The sequence below is a fragment of the Monopterus albus genome, unplaced genomic scaffold (genome assembly GCF_001952655.1).
Source record: "Monopterus albus unplaced genomic scaffold, M_albus_1.0 scaffold455.1, whole genome shotgun sequence".
In the NCBI taxonomy this organism is placed as follows: Eukaryota; Metazoa; Chordata; class Actinopteri; order Synbranchiformes; family Synbranchidae; genus Monopterus; species Monopterus albus.
In genome coordinates this window covers 238,986-261,403 of record NW_018128335.1, presented here as the reverse complement: position 1 = coordinate 261,403, position 22,418 = coordinate 238,986, and the positions used below count along the sequence as shown (strand labels likewise).

Genomic DNA, 22,418 nt, shown 5'->3' with positions numbered 1-22,418 from the left:
TTGCACAAAGTGCCTACCTGAAGCAGGCACAGATCCGGACGCCACCAACCAAGAACTGGAAAGGAGATTTGAGGTGGTCAATAAGGTCATTTTACAAGAGTGATTAAAGTTGAGTACACAGATCGGTGTGCAGGTGAAGGTGAGTGTGCACAGCTGTCCACCACAGTGTTGTTCTTAATACTACCACCAGATAACACCAAAGTGAGGGACTGTCAAGTCCTACACATAATGACCTGCTTGGACAACTTTACAAAAGTAAATGACCTAAAGCCACTAACAACACGAGTACAACAACAGTTTATGGGATTTTTATTGCACCTTATAATGTACAGTATGCAGACACAGAGAGAATGTCATCATTCACTGATATAACCCTCGCTGCATTGGTTTGACCTGCTGTAATTCTTTGGGATCTCTGGGGCAGTCTTACCATAATTAGATCAGAGTCAGGGTTTAATCTTAGCTTTTAAAATAGACTGCATTGTGGCTTTAAAACAGTTCGCATCTTATAAGACTAGGAATCGATTTGCAGTATTTAAGCAAACCAAGTATTTTCTTCTTCTTTATTGGTAGCATTTGATCAGTTATGGCACATTATTGCCACCATCTGTAACCACTGTCAAAACAAACCCCTGTCCTATGTGTGTTTAGTCTACAGCGCCCCTAGTGTTCAAAAACTAACATAACATGGGGGAAATATGAATTAACCTGCACTTGAGAAGTTAAGGGGAAGCATGTTTAAACATTTTGATGGATGGTGTTTTTATCATGGGGAAAAGTATACGGTACTCTAGGGGACCAGAGCAAAGAGAGTGTGTGTTTGTGTTAATTTGAACATTGATTAGATCCTCAAACATTTTGATCTCAGTGAGAATGGGAGGAAAAAAGGTCTTTGTACACGATTAATTTTTTACACTTAGGTTTACCATCAACTTGTGACACTGAAATTATAATATTTAGTGCAGTTTGCTGAGATTTTAGCAGGAAAGTCAAGAAAAACTCAAAATATAAGCCATTTTTGGTTCACAGCATACGGTTTGTTATAAATGTGTCTTGTCTCATAATCAAAGTTTATAAATGCTGCCAAATTAAATTCAGGAGAGCAAACTATCACATAAACTGACCAAATTTCTGAGTATAATTAGAGATTATTATTAAAGATATAAAATACTAAGAAACACGTTTTGAACTAGAGTTAAAAAGGTGATAATTTGATCAATTTAACTACACTATTTTGTAGAGCCATATAGTCTTAGCACTTAGGTTCAAGCCTGCGCCAAAGATCCCAGTGAATATGCACATACAGCCCCTTTACATTTTATATATCAATCACACACAGATTTTGACTTAAGACCTACGGTATCAGTTGTTAGGTTTTGGGTTAAATCAATGTTTCAAAGTGTCTCGCTCTGCCTTTAGCTTTAGCAGGGTGAATCAACCATAACCTCAGGTTCTACCTAATACATATATCTTACTTAATTCTGTGATGAAGCTGTACGCTAGTCTCAGAACAGCAGTGTACAGGCACATGTTTGCTGATGCAGAAAGCTGTGACAGAACGTAGGATGGGGGTGAACCAGGAAAAGGCAGATAAGGAGGAAGAAAAGAGCAGGTCCATCCACCACGCACATTCACCCAGGTGCTTCTTTTCTAATTCTACCTGGAATGGCTGCTTAAACGAAATGTGAAGGTGGTTAATGAGCGTCATCTGGCTCGGCCGCAGGGCTGCTGTCGGCTTGTGCATCCACAGAGCTGTGGGCTGTGCTGTTCCACATGGCGGCATCAGACTGGGGCTCCGGGGAGACGGGATCAGACGAGTTGGATGGTGGGCCCACCAAGATGTGGGTGAAGGTAGTTGGGCGGCTGGATGCGGCTTCAGCAGGCTGGTGAGATGGAGTAGGTGGAGCATGAGATGGGGGAAGAGCAGGTGAATCAGAGGAGTTGACTGTTGTATATGAGGACAGGTTGGAGGGAGGGAGTGAGGGTGAATCAGAGAGCGTGTGAGGGAGAGAATCAGCTGAAGAGTCTGGAGGTGAGTCAGGTGTAGTCGGACAGGGAGTGTGTGGAGGGGTCGGCTCCTGAGGATCTGTGCAAACTGGCTCCCCCATGGCCACGTACCACAATTCATTGTGCCTGTTCAGCAGCTTCAAGGGACTGTGCACGCACACACACACACACACACACACACACACACACACACACACACAGAGAAAGAGAGAGAAAGATACACACAAGAAGGGCACAGTGATAGGTGAGTGGGCTACGCAATCTTCTAAACTTGATCACAGAAAACTCATTTGTTTGTTTTTTTAAATCAAAATTCACAGTGATCATCGTGTTAACTGGCTGACGGCAGCTGTTACCGTGGAAGAAATAAACACTGCTCTGGAATATTTAGCCTCTGTACCAGGACAAACTGTGTCACAGTACTGTTGCACCACCTACAAATGAAATGCTGTATACTTTTAGAAAAATGCTCAGAGGCTGTTTGTGCACCTATCACCTAAACCTGGTTGTGTTTAAAAGTTATGGCAACACCTAGCAGCTAAGTCGTAGAAAACTATACAGAATAAAAAAACAAGGGTTTTCCAAATATCATGAACAAAACTTGGGCGACCATAGTAGAGAACAGCATGAAATAGTAGAGTGACCCCCAATAAAGAGTGAAGAAAGTTAGAAAGTATGAGTGCACGTGTGATACCTGTCATAGCCGACTCCATAGTGGTAGCTGTGGTTGTAGGCAGCTCGGACTCGCTCGAGTTCTTTAGTGAGCAGGTGGGCGTGGAGCCTGGAGGTGACCGACAGCATCCAGCCTCCGTAACTCCTCACATACACGTTCATTGCTGGCATCTCAGTGAAGTACAGCTGTGAGAGAGACACAGACGCAACGTCAGCAAACAACAAGCTGCATCACAGTAGATACTGCACAAACTGGACGTGCAAACACGTACGTGTGCAAAATGTGTCAACGACATTTTAGAAGAAGAGAAATTAACTATTAATCAACCAGTTAAAATGACAAAATACATGCATAGTGATTTAGTGACACTGGGGTTTTTATAACACACTGTAGCAAAAAAGGTGTTTTTGTTTATCATGTGAGTAAAAGGACATTTTAAAAACTTATAGCAAACTTAAAGAAACGTAATGCAGGAGCAAATTACTGCACCGTATACAGGATGAACTGCCAGCAGTCAAATCACATAACCTTTAAATAGGTTGAATGAAGCAGTGTGTGTTTGGGTTTATCTGTGAGAGCTGTATAAACACAATGGAGGAAGCTTCTTCTGGGATCATTTTTATTAAAAAATAAATAATAATGGGATTAAAAATTTCTTGTAACAAAACAAAATCCTGAGCTCACGGTGAAGTTGTATGAATTTAATAAAAATGTATCTTATTAATTAAAGCATGTTTGGTTCTCCATATTACCTGCAAACAAATTACTTGAACATAAATGTAAATAAATATACAGAATAAAACTTAGTAAAAGTCCATGAAGGCAAAATAACGTGAGCTGGGGCCTATTTCGCTGTGGTCAGTCGCAGGCGCCGAGGCCCAGTACTGAAACACGACTGCACGAGAAGGATGGATGAACTGATAAAATGAAATGTTAAAGGAATGTTACAAAGTCCATTCAATGGGAGATGTGGACAGCTATAAACTATATAAAACTATAAAAATTAATTATTAATATATATAATCTCTGTAGTTTTTGTGCTTTTCGTAGATATTTCTACACCATCTCAGATGAATAAAACAGACCCAGAATGGTACAGTACAGACTGTAGATAATGAAATATTAGAACAGATAGGAGACAGCAGCACCGACGCCATCATGAGGCAGCACTTTATATTTCTGTTTTGCTGAGTGAGAACAGCACAAACGACTGCACATCTCTCTGTTGGTCATATAACCAACAATCAGATAACGCAGTGATACTGGGAGGATAAAAGCATTTGACCTCATGACTGGCTCGGGCAGCTCAGCGCTCTTTTGCCCACATCCCTTGCTACTCGTGAGGCTCAGCTCACCTTGTCATTGGTGGGCGCGGGCGGCTTGTCCTGATAGGCTGCAGGCAATGGGAAGCTGAGTGTGTAGATAACCGGCGCCCACATTTTGCTCTCCTCTGGGATCTTAACTAGGACAGGGGCAGTCATCTCCATCTGGACACCTGTCCATGAAAAAAAAAAACACATTCAGAATTAAAGCAAACACCACAAACACACTCCATCAAGGCTGATTTTCCTCTCCTGTCCCGTCCTCACCCCCTTCGTTGTCTCCAGTGATGTATTGGAAAAGTCTCCTGAAGGCCAAAGCTGCGCCCACTCCCATGAGATAGGCTTCAGCGTCTGTTGACACCCAACGAGTGGGGCTGTAATATCGCACCTGAACACACGCAGGCAAAGAGCAAGATTGTGTGAGAAATAAAAGCCTGACAGCTATGTAATGTGTGTGTTTGTGTGCTGTTCACTCACCTCATATTCATCTGTTTTGCACACCAGCTCAAACTCAAGACACTCCTTTGACTCTGTGCAGAAACTGCTGTTGGTACTTGGCCTATAATACAGTGATAAGGGAATTCATCTTTATTTTCTAGCAATGCTATATGGCCAGAAGTGTGCGGACACCCTTGTCGCAGCTTTGAGTCTGCACCAGTTTTATACTATTTGGGCTCAGTTCATTATTTCAAATTAAGGGAAATCTTAATGCTACAGAATACAGTGGCGTTTTAGACAAGAGTGTGTTTCCAACTCTGTTTCGACAGTTTGGAGAAGGCCCTTTACTGTTTTAACACGACAATGCCCATGTGCACAAACCCACAAAGAACTGACTTGGTGTGGAAGAACCCACTGCAACCCATCCAATAGCTGTCCCGACACTTTGCTTTCATAAAAATGTCAACCTCATGGAAAGACCGTGTCTGGCCTGCTGGTGGCAGGAAAGAAAGAGTCAGAAGGTCGCTGAAGCTGTTAGAACTCATCCACTAGCGAGCCCGAATTTCTGTAGCAAATTTCATGGCAACGCATGGCAAAAAAAAAAAATCAAGAAATGCCACAGAAAACTGTTTCCTGATGCTCTGGCTACTCTGGGACTTTGCTAGCCTTGACCTTGGAACAGCCAGTGGGCCTTTTTCTGAAGACCTGAGCTGAACCAGCTGTGTGGAATTATGTGGAAGTTACTTTGGACAAGTGTCTTTCAAATGAATTAGTAAAGGTTTAATTTGCATATGGGTGTAATGTTCAGGTGTCCAGGTACTTTTAGCCAGGAAGTACATCATCTACCTGAAGCGATTAACTTACCCAACACTTCCCTCAGCAGAAACCACTAGGGCCAAAATCCCAAAGACGGAGATGAAATCCCTGAGGAAGGACACACAAACCAACACACACCTTCACTTAGCACCGAGGAAAGACATCCAGACATGAGAAGTGAGGCAACTATCTACCACAGGTTCTAGCAAAAAGGTTGAATATGACGGAAAGGGTGTCACTTCTTCCCCTGCGCCATTAGAACTGCAAACAAATATGGATTCTGATAACCCCCCCACCCCAACCCAGGGACTTCAGCTGTAAAGACAACGGAGAACAGTTCAGCTGTAAGCCATCAGTTGCTAAGACAATGCTTGCAGCAATACTATTTTATCAGCACGAGAAGCTCAAGTTAATGTACTTGTCACTTTACACTGCACCTTGTTTTTACTGTTTAGTAACTGTTTTATATCTTTGTTTGTTTTTATTGCACTGTTTTGGTCAAGAGCATACTAATTTCGTTGCACATGATTGTGTAATGACAATAAAGTCTATTCTATTCTAAAGTTCACAAGCTAATGGAGGATAAAAAAAAACATTTCTTTTAAATTATAGGCCCGTACTGCTTTGTCAGAAGATAATTACTGAAGACTATTGGACAAACGAGGCGAAAGAAATCTTCAAATCCAAAAAGACTCGATTAGATGAATTTGGATTTGTGCGCGTGCCAGTCCGCGCGTCAGTGTGGTGCATTTTGTGTTTGCACTGCAGAGATGAAATGGACACGAGAGCGACGCAGAGGGGAGCGAGATCTGCTGCATCATCAGGCTCCGTCTTTGGAAAAGCAAAGGCGTCTTGAGGTCACGGAGGCGCGCACAGGCGCGTTACATCCCCTCGATCACAACCTCTGACATTTAAAGTTTGTCCAACATCCGACTGAAGACCAAGATGGACAACACGTTTCAAAATGCACCACCACAGTTTGAAATTCATGTGCGGCAGTAATTCTGTTTATGAATTCAATTGACAGATTTCCATGGGTGCGCAGCCGATCAATAATGGTGCAATAATCAACTTTTCCAGTCCACTGTGCCTTAGAAAAGTCGCTAAAAATAAGTATCGGCTATGATCAAACATTTCTGGAAAAATACTCCAAACTCGCCCTCCCTCCCTCCATCCCTCCATCCATCCATCCATCCATCCATCCCGCTTATTCCTGAACAGGGTGGCGGGCGGCCGCAGCCTTCTTCTCCCAGCGCGGGCGGCTGCAGCCTTCTTATCCCAGCTGACATCGGACGAGAGGCTGCTCAGAACTACCAGTGTGATATTTAAGATATAATATATAAGAGCTGATACTCACATTGTCCCGGTCGAGTCGTTTCCACCTGGCAGGGGAGCGCACGGAGGAGCAGTGCGATGGAGACCGCAGTGTGCTGCACTGACGAGCGGACTGCGGTGAGGAGCGGCGTCGGACGCAGCTCACGGGAGGGCGGGGCTGAGCTGGCACCAGCAGTGGACGTGTAGCCTACCTGGGTTCACTGACTGCATCTGTCTAACTGTACAAACACGACAGGGTGAGGACCCAAAGCCCATAGCAGGGTTTCTATTCTACCTTCTGAAGGAAATGAATCGCTGACAATGTCATAATTGTTCTAGATTTTAGGATATGTCGAAGTATTTTTGGATTGTTTCTATTTCAGGTAGCCAATAAACTTTTGAATCATTATTAATAAAATAGCCTAGATGTGTCATTTGTTCTGTATATAAGCCAATAAGAAACATGCCCATCACAAGCTTCCCCAGTGCAGGGACATCTTCAGTTGTCTTGTTTTGTTCCATCAACCCAAACCTAAAATCTATTCAGTGTACTATAACAGGATTTTAAGAAAGAGTTGCTTTAATTTTTGCTATTTTTGCCTTATGAAGCAGTTTGTTGTCAAAATCGTATTACAGCTCTACTCTACATTGAACATTTGGTGTATTAAAGTCCCTGGAAACTTGGTATTAAAGTATTCTTAAATAATATGAAACAATGAAAGTTAAAGATACACTAAGAAAAAATTTAACTTAAGTCAGAGTTGAAAAGAAAGCGCTTTTTCCAGCTGACCTCTGTGCACTTGAAATCACAGAGGAGACCAAACCCAGGTCAAACAACCAAAACTGTTTGGCAGAAAAACTTCAAAAGCAGTTACTAAGTAAAAAGTTGTCCCTGCCTCAGTTACAGTATGACCACATACGTGATTTGCCACAAATGGGCTGAACCATTTAAAAAGACTGTAATGCTCCTTTAAGGCCGTTCAACGCAGTCGCACGAAAAGCACAAAGGAACAATCAGTGCAGAACCTAAAGGCCGAAACGCTCTCAGACAGAAATAAGTCAGACATTTGTCTCTTGAATAAGAAGTGACACAATGTGCCAGGTGAGCTCTGGAAAACGTGCAGTATACATGCAAGAAAAGCTGTAGAACAGGGAGGGAAGAGTTCGATAGCGGCACATGATGCACATGAAGATATTACAGAAAGACTCTCTCTTACTGGGGCACTCAACAGATTGTATGATCATCTGATTCCACATGGGGAGTGCAGCTCTGCCAGTGAAGACAGCTGTCTAATGGAAGGCAAGCAGGGAGGAGCCATACCAGCGAGGCCTCTGCTGCACTGTTTTCTCCTTTATGGAAATGCTAAATTAAATAATGGAAGTTGCTGTTAAACAAAAAAAGAAAAGAAAGCAGTTTCAAGACACGCACACACACACCCACACACACGCACACACACACACACACACACACACAAAGAACAGCTCTATCCGAGACCTTTCCAGAACACCAGCTTTATTGTGACAGCTCACAGAGACACCAAACAGCCCTCTGTAACAAGCACAAATCCTTCTTCATCCAACTGGTTAAATGAATCTTAACCGTTTTCCCAGGCACCTGACACATCAACAGCCTGTAAACACTGTGCAGCTCTGTCATCCCAGTACAGGAGTAACTGTGGTTACAGCTCAGTCGTCTTTCATCGATTCCTCACATTTACTCTTCCCCGTCTCTTAAAGGAATCAGAACGTCTCATTGAAACAGAAGGTGTCTTTACTGCAACACTGTCTATAAAGCCTCCATGCAGATCTTAGGGATTTGTGTCTTCTTTGATACCAAAAGTTCAACTTCTCTAGATTATTTACAAATGGCCACCTACTATGTCCAGCTGCATGTTTCTAAGCTTTCATAAACTGCTAAATCATCAATAATTAATAAAATTAAGCCTCACATCAAGAGCAAAAAGGTAAAACCAAACGGCGATGAATTCAAAAAGGATCAGCCAGATCATGTCTCTGCCTGGACTGTCACAGCATGGCCAAAAATGGGGGACAAAAAAAAAAAAAAAAAAAGCAAGGCCACTGCTCTGGTGACTTGAAAGCCTCTTCTTCATCAAGAGATCCCCACGTCACCATCTGGGCTGAATTCACAGAGGTGGGAGTCGACCTCCACTAAAGCAGTAAATTAACAGTAACACTGAAACATTTATATATATGCAAGAATATATTGAAATATACAACCATGGACATCCATATATTTCAATATACTAACCAAATAAAGTATCTAAGAAAGAGTAGCATATTGTACATGGTGGTGGGAGTATATGTTAACCAATGGGACATTACTGCCCCCAACAGTGGCAAAGAGAAACTAAACGTTAGGTTTGTTGCCTAAATTTTAAATATATATATATACATATATGTATATTGATTAGCCTTTTACCTGAGTAGGGGCTATTGTCTCCAAAGGGAAAAACTTTGGTGTTCGAATCTTGTTTTTCCACTTTCACACACACACACAAACTCACATCACACAGGTACAACAGAGGCTTGCAGAAGAACCGTTTCAATATCTGATATAAATACACCCGAAAGAAGTTTCTCTAAAATGGTAATTATCTTTGGAGTGTGACAGAGAGAATGAGAGAATGAGAGATGAACATCCTTTCCATATCACCCTTTCATGTGGCAGGCCCCCAAAACCTTTTAGGAATTTCTGGGTAGAGTGTTTCGAAGACTGAGTGTCCAACAAAGTTAGTCCACTTTTTTTTGTCTTTTTTCTTTTTTGCATAGCCAGACAGTGGGCACGGCCACTGCAACCACTTAAGTTTCAAAGGAATGCGTTCACTGGGAGTGGGAGCCTCAGTCCATGTACATACACCCCCTTTGCACCAGCTGGCCCGGAGATGTTTACTGTGTCCCTCTCAAAGATGCAGCTCCACACTCACAAAGTGGACTCCTTCTGGCGCTCGCGTCCGTTGCACGTCTTCTTAACTTTGGAAATGCCTTCCAGTGCACCTGACTCGGTCACTCTGGACACAGGGAGAAACACAGAAGCGTGACAGTTAGATCTCTGATACTAGTCACAGATAAACATCCTTAACAGCCCAATCATTAGGTGTGTTTTCAAAAACTGAACTGGAAACGCAAAAAAATACAACAACGACTTTGACATATCACAAAACACATTAGTACAAAGAAGACAGGCCTGGTGAGTAATTCCTGATGAATAAATTATATTTCACATACATCACCCAAGCTCAGATGTGAACAGATGGAAAACAGAAGCAGGTGAAAACATCACATCCGTGTGGACCGGTGTGTAACGTTCCTCAAATGAATACATGGAACAGAATGCCCTTTATTGTCACTGTACCAGTACAATGAAATTATAAAAACCACAACTGTACACAGGTCAAGTTAAAGTGCAAGCAAAGCACCAGATACTCCAAACACACCGTCAAAAAAAGGTCAAACACATCAATAATAAATAGCAGCAATAAAATAACTAATGATGTAACAGTACTGTGAGTTCAGAGTTCTGATAGCCCCGGGGAAGAAGCTGTTTGCAATCTATTTGTTCTGCTTTTTATGCTCCTTTACCACCTATCAGAGGGCAATAAAGTGAACCATGAGTGGCTAGGGTGGGAGGAGTCGTGTATGATTTTCCTAGCTCTGCTGAGGCACTGGGAGTGAGAGATGTACTCCAGGGAGGGCAGAGTATCGTGTCCAACACCCTCTGCAGAGCTTTCCTGTCAGATACAGTGCAGCTGGAATACCACACAGTTAATGCAGTATGCTACAACACTGTCGATGGCAGAGTGATACGAGGCCACCAGGAGCTTTTCCTTTAGCTCCACTTTTTGGAGCAGCCTCAGGAAGTGCAACCACTGCCTGGACTTTAACCACCGCTTGGAGTGTTAGCTGTCCAGGAAAGGTCCTCTGAGATGTAGGTCCTCAGGAACTTAAAGGTGGAGACCCTCTCCACAAGGTATCCGTTGATGTAAAGTGGGGCTGGATTCACTCTGTGCTTCTCTTTTGTTTTGTGGGTGTTGAGTGACAGATTGTTTCTGGACCACCACTCCGACAACCTCTGCATCTCCAACCACGGTGTATCACCAGCAAATTTAATGATTGTCTTGCTGGAGCGGTGAAGTGTACAGAGCATATAGGAGTGGGCTCACTGGAGTGTACAGAGCATATAGGAGTGGGCTCAGTACACAGCCCTGGGGGGAGTCGGTACTGAGTGTGAGGGTTGAGGAGTAGTAAGAGCCACCTCACCCACTCTTCATTCAACGCCGGTACTGAGTGTGAGGGTTGAGGAGAGCCACCTCACCCACTCTTCATTCAAATGAACAGAGACTGAGAAATGTCCAAAATCACCATAAAACTTAAACTGCAATAATTGAAAAACTGCAACAGATATCAAAAAGCCGAACTTGTCCTGACTTTTTTAAAAGGCTGAATTGTTTTTCTAGCTGAAAGTATGCTGAAGTTATTAAGGCTGATGAGGAGGAAGTCTTGAAGATTCTCCCACTGACTTCCATTATAAAAAAATGTTGAAAAAAAATTGAATTGAATATTTTAAAGAGTATAAAAGTAAAAAAACAAAAAACTGAATACACACCATAATGTCCTTAAAGAGCTTAACATTTTGATAAGATATGGTGAGGTGAGCTCTCTCGGTCTGCATAGAACCGACATTGTCAGGAGAACAGTGTGTGTTTGTACACCCAGTTGTTGTTAATGTACAAGCAAATACCTCCACCCCTTTTTCTTGCCGGAGTCTGCATTCCTGACGAAGAGGTGCGTGGTGCGACCAGCTATCTGTCCCAAAGTGTCCAGAACTAGCGGATGTTGCCAGGTTTCCGTGATGATCATCACACAGCTTTCTCGAACAGGGAGTTTGCAGCTATCTGTACTTCCAGTTCGTCTAGTTTGTGGACAATGGACCTGGCGTTTGTGAGGAAGAGGCTGGGTAGCGAGCTTTTCTGTGTGTGTGTGTGTTTCCTCAGCCTGGCCAGCAGGCCTGATCGGCACCCCCACCTCTGCTCGTGTTCTTGACACCGTCTACGTTGCCTCTCAGACCCGACAACAATCCAGGGAGACCCCGGGGGTCGCGCAATACACTGCGGTATGTGGTGAGTCTGCTGGAAACTGCTTGTAATGTCCATATGACAACACAGGCCGTTGATGATTAAGTCCATACGGCGGTACGAAAGCCTCTCAACACACACTGCACTCACTACACAAACACAACAGCACAACCAAGCACCATAACAGAGAGCCACACGCTGCTGCGTCTGTGCGTGCCGCCATACTGCCCCCAATAGCTAGAAAGCATTTTCATTTTAGGCTTTAGTGACGCTCTTAGTTATGGCACCTTGTTGCATCGTCTTCTTCTGCAGTGGCACTTGACAATCAGCATTATCTCAATGAAGCAACTCCAAACAGCTGCATAACAGTAGCGCACGGACAAGAAAATGCATTTGTATTTTATTGTGCTGATATTTTGGAAATCCTGGTAAAAACTTGTACTACATTTGGATAGAAACCTGAGTTACTGTTGCAATCAGGCGTTTTCTCTGTAGTATAAGACTGGTGTTTGTGTATTCATAGATGCAGTGCAAACAGAACATGCCAGCAGCTGAAACATGACTCAAATAAACGCAGCTAAGCTCGATGTCGCTCCATGATAAACTGATATGAGCCCAGTGCAAGTGGGGAGGAATCTGAAACTTTCACTCCGTGAGAAAAAGAGAATGAAGATTGAGCAATAAAGTCCCTGTTGTTTTTATTTTACACTTTCAAAACACTGTTGACAGAACTAAAACTCAATGTGTGGCAACAACAAGGTGTGGCCAGCTAACAGCTTGTCTACACAAAGTGCTGAAGCCATGCTTTTCACTTACTGAAACAGATACACTTCTATTTCAATCCATTCAGCTGTGTAAGCATACACTCATTTGGCAGTTTGGACAAACATTTGTGTGACTGGCTGCATCGCCAAGCTAATAAAACAGCTGACTATTTCTCTGTACCGTCAACTCAGGACGGTAGCTACAGCCATCGATAAGGCTACCCTCCACAAAGAATACATGAAGTTGGCTATAACCTTGTTGGGAGTAATTCTTGTGAATGGCAACAACAGCCACATCAGAATGTAGCCTATTTTTTTTTCAAGGTAGCTAACACATACTGAATTAGCTAAGTTATGTTAGCCAAGAAAGCTAGTTAGTTGGTGTTAAATAAATGTAAATCTAAGTTACAATTTCCTTTGAATAATTTTAACACTCCCACCCCAACACACAAAAAAAAGTTGTCTGAAAACCTGAGTTAGGCTCTGAGTGCTGCCCCAGGCTCCACGCTGTCTGAATGTAGGAGTGAAACCACTGTTTTTGGTGAGATAGTAAAAACTGAGCAAGGGTTAAAGAGAAGGTCATACAGATTTGTATACTTACACTTCATCCATCTCTACATCGTCCTCGTCTTGGGGAAGCTGGAGGTAGGGGTTATTGGACGCTGGTCTGAACTTGTAGCCCGTCAGCACAAAAAAGATCAGAGTAGACATCTCCACCAGAAACTGAACAAACAGAAGAAAGAGCGGGCATTTAATAACAGAGGGGGGAATGATTAGAAAGATGTGTAATAATAAAGAAGAGTACAGCTCACATTTTGCTTGTTGCTCATGTGCCAAGAACTTCTATCCAACAGCTTATAGCTACCTGCACATTTCTGGTTAAATCAACAAATTTCTTCCCACTTTGTCAGTTTTTTTTCCCTCTGCACTGTTTTTTCTGTGTCATGCCCCTAATGCTTTGCAGAGGGAACCAGGAGAAAGGAAGGAGGGAGGTAGGGCCTGTGCCCACAGATGATAAAAGCTTCATATTACTGGCATCAAAGCATTGAAACATAAACCCTTGTCCCTGTGCTCTTACTTATTCTTGAAGTTGATAGGATACACAAAAAGTCACATGATTTACTGAGCATACCCTACAACATTTCCTCCATCCAGTGATGTGAATATCTTATCAACCCTCTGGGGGGAAAGCGGTGTTCTTGACCATTTCCTACTCAATTAAGGGTGTAATGTGATCGCAAACATCACACTGGTATACACAGAAGTAAACCCTGCTCAGTCATTGTGAAGTCAGAGTAAGGTACAGGTTTTCTTTACAACAAGTGCTCTCTAAAGTGATAAAAGTCCGACTGCTGTCTCACCTCATAGCACCACTGCCACTGGAAAGGCATAGTGACCTTGAGCAGAATGGCTATGATTCTCGTGAAGTAGATGTAACAAACAATCTAAAAAGAAGAAAACAGACTTTTATAAATAGCAGAAAGTTGGCAGTTGTTTAAACTAAGGCAGTTAATCTAAAAAAAATATTCCCCTTATTATATTAGTAAAACAGGAGCTGTAACAAAGCATAGTGATATACACTACCAAAAAGGTCCAACAGTGTGTGTGGTTGTTGCTCTGCAGCAGTGACTCTGCTGAATGAGAAGCCTGAGATGGCCCTGCCAAAATCTATGACTCAGTCATTTTACAGTTCTATGATTAATCCTTGACACCCAATAATAAAAACGTCTAATTAAAAAAAAAAAAATCCAAGAAATATCTGCAACACTACCAGCAACGTCAGTATTACACATCTGTAATGTGAGGAGATTAAACAATCAGTTTAAATTTCAGTGGCACTCCGGTGAATGGAGGCTAGAAAAAAACACTGCTAAGATGGACGCCATCTTACCATCACGTAATAATGCCTGAAGAGCTTGAGCTTCTCCAAATTCATAGCAGCTAAAAGAGACATGGACTAAATTTAATAAGATAAATTTCAGCTGCTACAACTCATAAAATCATATTGGCTTTAATTGATGAGCATTCTCACCTTTGCCATCGGTGCCTGAAGCCTCTTGAAGGTGACGGATGGACCTATAAAGACAGTTATATTTGATAGTGACAAATACATTAACAGATTAGCAGTACCTAATTTGTAAGTGATGAGGTCTCGGAATATCACTTGGCAATGGACCTGGCATCTCGGCGATGGGAGAGGACGTCCCCGAATGGAAAACGTCCTCAATGACAGGTGCGTTTTCCCGCAATAAGGGAGGAACTCAGAAGGCAAAACATTATTTATTGTGTGTTTGATGTCCTCACTGACTGGTGCCTTTTCCCACATTAAGGGAGCAGCTCAGAGGCAAAACATTATTTATTGTGTGTTTGTAGTGACAAATAAATAAGACAAGACGATGCATTTGCACGTGCAAATTATAATGGCGAGCAAAATTGATGCTAAATACAGTACACTGACTGTGGGTTGCTGCAGTCTTAAACGCGGTCAATCTGTAGCAAGTGTGACATCATATTTGAGATGGGGCGGCATGGTAGTGCAGTGGTTAGTGCTGTAGCCTCACAGTAAGAAGTCTCCGGGTTCAAGCACCAGCTAACCGGGTGCCTTTCTGTTTGGAGTTTGCGTGTTCTCCCTGTGACTGCGTGGGTTCTCCGGCTTCCTCCCACAGTCCACAGACATGCAGCTTAGGTTGATTGGCGACCGTGTGGTTGTTTGTCTACATGTCAGCCCTTTGATACACTGTCGACCTGTACCCCACCTTTTGCCCAATGTCGGTTGGGACTGGCTCCAGCCTCCCCGCAACCCTATTCACCCTAAGCAGTATAGACAATGAATAGATGTAAATGTGGTGCCAGGTCCATCTAAATCATTTAAGTAAGTTTGTTCTACAAAAAATGGCAAATATTATTTGGTCTGAGTTTCTCAGTTGTGAAGACTTTCTGCATATCTTTGTTTTCCATAGCTGCAAACTGAATGCATTTACATATAGACAGACCACTTTCCTAATGGTGTCAGTCAGTAAGATGATTTTTTTCCTGCAAAATGCATTGCAAACGGAGGACTTCTGCAACATGCAGCACCTACGGTGTTCCATTTTGCCATACAGCTCATCTCAGGTAGCTTCGTGGAAACAGTCAGCTGCTTACACTAACGTAAGCATTACACTTGTCAAAGCTAATTGTAGCCGTTGTAGCAAACACAAAGTATATGGCCTCTCCACACATATGCACACACTGACCAGACAACAGGGAAAAGAATAGCTCCGCAGCAGATAAGGTCGACCAGGAAGAGGATCTCCTTCCACACATAGTATTCACTGGAGCCCTCCTCTGTCGATTCGATGATGATATAGGCCACATTAGCCAGGACCTGGACAATGGACATGTGAATGGCTCATAAAGAAAATTCATTGAGTGCAAATAATCACACCCAGCTGCTGTTTCTTATGCACACACACCTGCAGAGGGATGACAATCATAAAGATCTTCTTCTCCTTATCAGACAGGATGTACTTAACAAAAGCCCAGCCGGTGCCAATCAGTGCCAGTGTGATGAACAGCAGAGCCCCCTTGAGCCTGGAAAGCACATCAATAGACATCTATGCAAACATTAAACACAAAACAGATTAAACCTCAAATCCTGGAGAAGACAGACTTACAGGTGTGTGATATAATACATGACAGCCCAGGCTTCAATAGGATGCCCCTCAGTGTTGATGAAGTGATAGTTGATCTGAGACAGAAAAACAGAGGTTTCATAAACAAAGAATCCAGGTGGACCGTGATAAGCAGGTGAGACAGAATAATCAGACATCACTGAGATACCACAACAAAAGACAAATATTACAGACCAGCTCTGTGGCGATGGTGCACTTACACTATGGAAAACCAATGACGTGGCCTTTGTGAAGGCCAGTGCAGCCATCAGCCAGTGGATCTTAAACACACTGTACCTGCAAATAAATGAGCAGGAAAAGATAATGTCAAAATATATCTGTCTGATTCTTTGATTTAGGGCCAAGTATTCAGAATTCTGTTATACTCAAATGTTAGCATGCAAATAAATCAGGACCAGATTTATTTAATCCTTGTGGTTTTAGGTGTATGCACAATTATTTTGAACTTTCTTCATTCCTTAACTACCTCTCTGTGCACCACAGTCAAGTTGCCCGTGTATACTTCAATGCATAACTGAACATACGACACTCTGAGCAAGAGAAAGGAGAGAAAGAGGGGGAAGCCATTGCTCTCAACTAAACTACTAGCTTAGCTAGTTTCTAAGCTATCTGACCGACAGTAGAAAGTTAAATTTGGAAATTGACAAGAAATTCTCTAACGCAGGTGCTTAAGCAGTGCAGGCGTATGTTGTGACACAAAAATCAGATGATGTTCAGATAATCCCTAGAAATTAGTGAGCCTGATCCGTAAACAATCTGGTAGCAAGCACAACATGGTGTTAGCACAGCAAACAGGAAGTGAATCCAATTACCGCAGGAACAGGAAAGAGAATGAAGCCAGTCCATCAGGGCACCTAGATAAGGGCACCTGAAAAACTCACTTTCTGATGCGTTTGTCTCTGACTTCTATGTTCAATAATTAGTAAGATGTTAGAAGGAAACTTTGTCTAGAGTGTGTGTGCGGCTGGGGCACAGGTCTGTTCTGTTGAGGACATGACAAGAACCCCCTCAAGATCCAGGCCTAGAACAGCTAAATAACATTTGATTCAAAGCAACACTCTGCCTAAGTTCAGCCCAATAAATCTACTAGCATGACTCTAGTAATCTTGTTATTATGGCTCTGCAACAACAAGATATGCAGAAACTCTTTCCACAGTGATCTGGCAGCTTTAAATAAGGAAGCTGTTAGATTGAGCAACACAACTCAGCAAGCAGTCATGTCACTATGCACATGTACCTGTGCTTCATGAGCATGTAGACCCAGACCATGGCAGCAGTGAAGAAGACTCCAGCCATGCAAATGTAAAGGCGAGACAGAGGAATTTCCGCTGCAGAGAGATAGCCGCCTGGATTCTCCTCTGTCACTTCCACCTGTGGAGCATATGTTCAGGTTAACACATGTACAGACCTGAGCATGCACACACAGTATCACTATAGTTACACTCAACTTACAGTGAAGGAGTAGGGCACTCTGTTTCCAGGTAACTTGTTCTTACAGTAGTAGAACCTGAGGCTATACAGACCCTCTGCCCGCGGGCCAACCACCACATGGAACTGTGGAGGAGGAACAGAAATTCACACAGCGGTAAAACAAATGAAACACTGCTTCACATCACATATAATGGCTAAGAAAAACACACTTACACTAAAGTTGTATGAGCCATTAACTTTGTCCAAAGCTAAAGTCAGGTGTTTGGTCGTCTCCAGCTAAAAGCAAACAGAGATTAGAAAGTGAGACCATGAATAGATCTCACAGACACAAAACAGACACAGAAACACCTCCTACATTGAATTCAGTTTCCTCGACTTTCTTTGCTACGGTCTTTTCTTCCGTCTGATCTTTCGTCTGATCCACAGACTTGTCATCCTCATTCTTTTTATCTTCTGGCTTCTCTGGCTTTTTGTCCCCTTTGTCTGACGTTTTATTCTCATCTGACTTAACGGTGGATTCACCAGGAGCCTGCCTGGTTTTCCTCTGACCTACAGGACAGACATTCAACATTCAAAGTAGAGCTGGTATAAAATCACTTGCATTCAATGCAGTGCTTAAATGTGACTGCAGAGGTAAGTAAAACGCAGAGTCACTTTGGAAGAGGTGTGAAGTGTGATCAGTACTGACCTTTGGGTGCTTCAGCCTTTGCCTTTGCAAACAGGTGGTTGTCCTGCTCACCTATAACTTTCACATTCACACTACACAAAAACACCACACACATCACACAGTCGACCTTCACATTAGACTGTCAGAGCACAGTAATACACACTTCCTAATCTACTGTTGAAACACACACCTGAGGGTGTTGATATCGATAATAAAAAGAATAAGAGGCTCGTTGTTTTCTGACTTTGTCAGAGTGAGGGGGCAGGTCTCTGGCTCCTCGGCCTGAACAGAAAAAAAATGAGTCAAACACATTTGAACAACCTGCCCCACATCTCTCCTATAAACCCACTCTATAATATCAATAATCTGATTATCGGTATCTCAGAAAATAACCATGTGTAATATTGAGAGATATTTAGGATTGGATTACTTACTGTGTAAGACAAGAGTCCATTCACACGTGACTTGGAGAGGCTGAACCCAACCTAAAGACAGTGATAAAGAAGTGGCCAGTATGATTCACAGTATACAGAACAGATTACTTCATAGCCCATTCCTAACAGGCTACTTTATTCCACATAACTAAGACCATGGCCACTGAAAATTCTGGATTCTGATTGGTTGGAAGTTATAGATTAACTTTTAGTAACTGGACATCAAGCCATTTTAAATCAGTGCACCAGTATTAAACTGTATGTAATGAGAGCAACAGCTGAGCCTCAGCTAGAAAGCTGGATAACCGTCAACAAAAACAAACAAAGAAAAGGATAAATAGCTTCTCAGTGAGAACCACGCAAATGCAATTTCTAATGTTTAGCATATTTGTGTGAAACTGAAAGTCTAAATCACGAGAACGAGGACTAAACGGTGGACCTAAGTTAAATAACTTTAGCCACAGTGACGCTGATAGTCTGAGTCAGAGGAACAGCGGCAGTGGATGGGAGAGAAGACTGGAAAGGAAATGTGACTGAAACTGCACCAAAAACCGTTGCTGAGAAGTCGCAGGTAAGAGTGAGGGAGTGACAGAGTGGGAACAGTATGTCTGTGGCATAGGGAGAGGTACAGAGACAGCATGTGTATGAGAGAGAGAGCTCCATAATGATGTTTAAACCAGGAAAGCTAGATACAAGATGTTTATTTGTACAGCAAGTCTCCATATTTAGGAAAAGGCATTCATTTGTCCAAAGTTTTTAGATTGTTTTAAATTAATTTGACTGAAAAGGTTCTCAAGTTTAAAATTCTGATTATTCAAGTAACCATTTAGTCCATACAAATATTTTTAAATGCAGTTTATAATTTATAAAACTCCAAGGCGACCTCTTTAAATTTTTTTTTCGACCTGCAGTTCAAAACATTTCCAATAAAATCATATGACAAAGAAAAGCAGCAGCTCTTCACATTTACGATGCTGAAACCAGAAAAACACACAAATACTTCTTACAGGGTAGTTGCTGTAGTTCACCAGCTGACTTGAGATGTGCAGAGAAACCAACTTGACATCCAGGGTCCCGTTAGCGTAGAAACCAAAGTTGTTGAGGTCGACAGCAGTCCGAGTTTCATTCTGGAAAAAAGAACAAATACAAATGTTAAATCTAAACCCTTGTGTTCAGGCAGATAACAGTCATAGATCAAATTCAAAAGCAGAATTATTTTATTGCAAAACTATGTAATCGCAAAAATATATACAGTGGGTACGGAAAGTATTCAGACCCCCTTAAATTTTTCACTCTTTGTTATATTGCAGCCATATGCTAAAATCATTTAAGTTCATTTTTTTCCTCATTAATGTACACACAGCACCCCATATTGACAGAAAAACACAGAATTTTGGGGATAAATGTTAAACAAAAAGGTTCAGCGAAACAGGCTATACTCAGACTCTTTAAGGCTTTGGTGTGTGTAGAGTTATTAAATATTTACATAAAGGATTTCTGATATGCAAACATCATAAAAACCAATCAGCATATCTCAGATGTATACAAAGAGGTATTTAGTTATTTAGCCAGGCCTCACTGATGTACAGTAAATGGGGTGGACAAAACACTGGTCCATATAACTAGTAAAGGGATTATTAAAATTTAACAGAAGCAAAAACTACATCTTCCACAATTATCATCACCATTAGTTTTAGTTAGTTTTAGTTCGTTTTTGATGTCATGTCACCACTAAACTGCTAATTGAATATATCTTCAGCCTTGGTTAACAGTGTTCTTACTTGTTAAACCCAAGGCTCTCTGAAGCCTTTATTTTATGACTGCAAGTAATTTCATCATCACTTAGCTAATCTGATATTTATTCTGCCATCGAACCCACGGCGACTTCGCTGAGGCAAAACGTGACATCTTCTGATGTCTTGCTCGGTCACTACCCAGATATATCTGGTTTGCAATGATATACGACAAAGAAAAGCAGGAAGTCCTCTCATGTGTGGAAAAAAAGATGTTTGTCAACAATGGGTTTTAAGATTAAATGGCATCATTCATTTTCAGCTATACTCCACAAGAAAATAAACTTATAACATCATCATATGTTGCGTTTATGTATTACTTTTCCCTAAACGAAGTTTTATCTGACAAAACAACACAACACCGTGTGCGGTTAATCGCCTATCACTAAGATCACTGCTTAGCTAACTGTTAGCTAATAAGATGCTACATGGATGATTCCAGCCAGCATAACACTCTGCGTTAGCTCATCTAGTTAGCATCACTCTAGTTGAACATAATCGCCTTACCTTCAGGGTGAGCTTATGTATCCTTGCTGTGCATCCAACCAGAAGATATATGAGTAAACATCCAGCAACATAACGACCTCTGTGCGCCACAGCCATCACCAGGCAGTAATCAACCTGCTAACGGCAGCCCACTGCTAACGTTAATGTTAGCGAGCGACAATCCTGCCAAACGATTAAAGAACGGGCTAGCTAGCAGTGCTAACAGTAAACCAGGCGAATTACAGTGATCGTAATCTTGGATTTTAAGGTATCGACCCTTCAATTATTACTTAATAATAACAATATGTTATGTTGTCCGATTCTTTCGTGCTTTCATCGCGTAAAGTAACAGCTAGCTTGTATGATCTCGCTTCCTAGTCTTGAATGAAGAACTAAACATCGACCAAGGTAGAGACAACAACGTCACCAGCTGTGGGCCTACTTCCGTTACACTGCCAGAGATATGATTCAGAAGGTGATACTGCGCGTCTAAAGCTACCAACGTAGAAAACAAATCGAGAGATAAAAACTCTCTACATGAACAGTCCAAAGTCGTGCGCTATTTATCTGTCACGTATCTAGTTTCTCACCTCCAAAGTGCTGACTACACCTTGTACTAGTTGCCCCAGATTTGGTCACATGGTGCGCGTTCACGTGACTGTCCACGTCGGAAGCATGTCCGGGTTGCCAGGTGTACAATTATGTTTAACACGTGGAACATTTATGTTGTTGCATTACACTGATGTTTAATTATCACGAAAGAAACATACTAACAATATATTTTTATAACTTAAATATTCAATACCACATTCCAATAAGGAACCATTTATAATAGATTTAATAAGCTGTAATTAATGGCTTTATTAGTTAGTAAATCAATTAGGCCTACTAATGCTTTATAGATTAGTTATACACTATTAATGGGATTAACTTTTGGTTTACCAGGTTGTGGAAAACGCCAACTCTCACCACTACAGGCCACACAACAAGTAGCTAGCGCATTAACATTTATTGGCAATACTACTACTACTACTACTCCTCCTAATACTACTCCTACTATAATAATAATAATAATAATAATAACTGATTAATACTTTAGGTCATTTTTAGACAAAAAGGCCTTGTGCTTCTTCTGTTTATAATGGTGTCTCCTTGTTATGCCAAACTCCCACTGATAACTGAAATTCTAAAATGAGACTTGATTCTCTACATAGACCAAAAAATACAGGCAATCCAAGTAAGATTGTGGTTGTCCTAGTATGTCAGGTCAAAATGTCAGCTGTGAAAAAAGGCCTGTAGGTGAAGGAATTATGAAGACATCATGCATTCATCACTGGAACATACAGATATTAACTACTTTTAAGTTATAATTCTTAAGATTTTCACAGTAGTTTACATTAATAGTAGTTCTCACTGTTACTAGCGGAGTTACCTTTTCCCACCAGGACTGAAACTTTGTGGGTTTTAGTCATTTTTCATTCAAGCACAGGAAACACTACTTTTTTG

The 22,418-nt window shown here is 41.8% G+C and overlaps 2 protein-coding genes across 2 annotated transcripts; both read right to left on the bottom strand.

The window, feature by feature from the left end:
* Positions 1-292: 292 nt before the first annotated feature.
* Positions 293-6,800, bottom strand: soul5l (heme-binding protein soul5, like). The gene is made up of 7 exons (XM_020587376.1): positions 6,614-6,800; positions 5,305-5,364; positions 4,480-4,561; positions 4,270-4,390; positions 4,036-4,175; positions 2,702-2,865; positions 293-2,154 (listed from the first exon to the last, which is right to left on the bottom strand). Coding segments are annotated over exons 1-7 (1,029 nt in total). The 5' UTR covers positions 6,616-6,800; the 3' UTR covers positions 293-1,694.
* A 1,263-nt stretch (positions 6,801-8,063) lies between these two features.
* gpr108 (G protein-coupled receptor 108) lies at positions 8,064-21,490 on the bottom strand. Its single transcript, XM_020587382.1, has 18 exons — positions 20,934-21,490; positions 19,641-19,760; positions 18,634-18,684; positions 18,390-18,481; positions 18,221-18,291; positions 17,888-18,081; positions 17,746-17,808; positions 17,554-17,655; positions 17,339-17,472; positions 16,302-16,377; positions 16,084-16,157; positions 15,883-16,000; positions 15,664-15,794; positions 14,460-14,503; positions 14,319-14,368; positions 13,789-13,872; positions 13,029-13,150; positions 8,064-9,599 (listed from the first exon to the last, which is right to left on the bottom strand). Exons 1-18 carry the CDS (start codon positions 21,027-21,029, stop codon positions 9,512-9,514), a joined length of 1,710 nt encoding a protein of 569 aa, XP_020443038.1. The 5' UTR covers positions 21,030-21,490; the 3' UTR covers positions 8,064-9,511.
* Between the last annotated feature and the right edge of the window lie 928 nt (positions 21,491-22,418).